General features: G+C 35.2%; 1 protein-coding gene across 1 annotated transcript in view; it reads right to left on the bottom strand.

Annotated features, from left to right (window-relative positions):
* Positions 1 to 307: 307 nt before the first annotated feature.
* The window catches only part of LOC119594831, a 1,553-nt gene continuing 1,400 nt past the window's right edge, over positions 308 to 460 (bottom strand). Inside the window, exon 2 of the mRNA XM_037943918.1 lies at positions 308 to 437. Coding sequence (XP_037799846.1) covers positions 308 to 437 — 130 coding nt within the window. The remainder of the gene's footprint in view (positions 438 to 460) is intronic.

Here is a 460-nt window from a genome sequence, read left to right as displayed (position 1 = left end):
AGGGACGTAGACCACGCTACTATTTTGAATATGCAAATGGTTATGTTCTTTGAATATAATAGTATTGATGATAACACAGAACCTTAGATCAATTTTGGGGCATTTTCCCAAGCTTTCGTTTGGATGATGTTCATGGTGTAAAGTAAACTTACATTTATGTTTTGACTTTATGATTTGGAGACGGCAGCATATATTTTGATGTCAATATTAGAGATGTAAATACAGAAAATGCTCTCTGTAACATTCCCTCAAATTTTCACCCCATAAGAAATGATAAACAGTAGACAGAAAATGATCTAGAATTTTCTTAGTTGTAGAAGAAATTCGGTTCCTTAATGCTGACAGATAACATTCTTTGCTTCTGTACACGCACCATGATAAAGCGAAAGAGATTTGTCAAGGTAAAGGCAGTTTTCAGAGGTTCCTCCGAGGGGTAACTGTGGGAAAAGAAATGTTCTGA

Source organism: Penaeus monodon, chromosome 34 (genome assembly GCF_015228065.2).
Source record: "Penaeus monodon isolate SGIC_2016 chromosome 34, NSTDA_Pmon_1, whole genome shotgun sequence".
NCBI classification, from domain to species: Eukaryota; Metazoa; Arthropoda; class Malacostraca; order Decapoda; family Penaeidae; genus Penaeus; species Penaeus monodon.
Note: the sequence above shows the minus strand (reverse complement) of the source record. Positions and strands in the feature narration are given on the sequence as shown.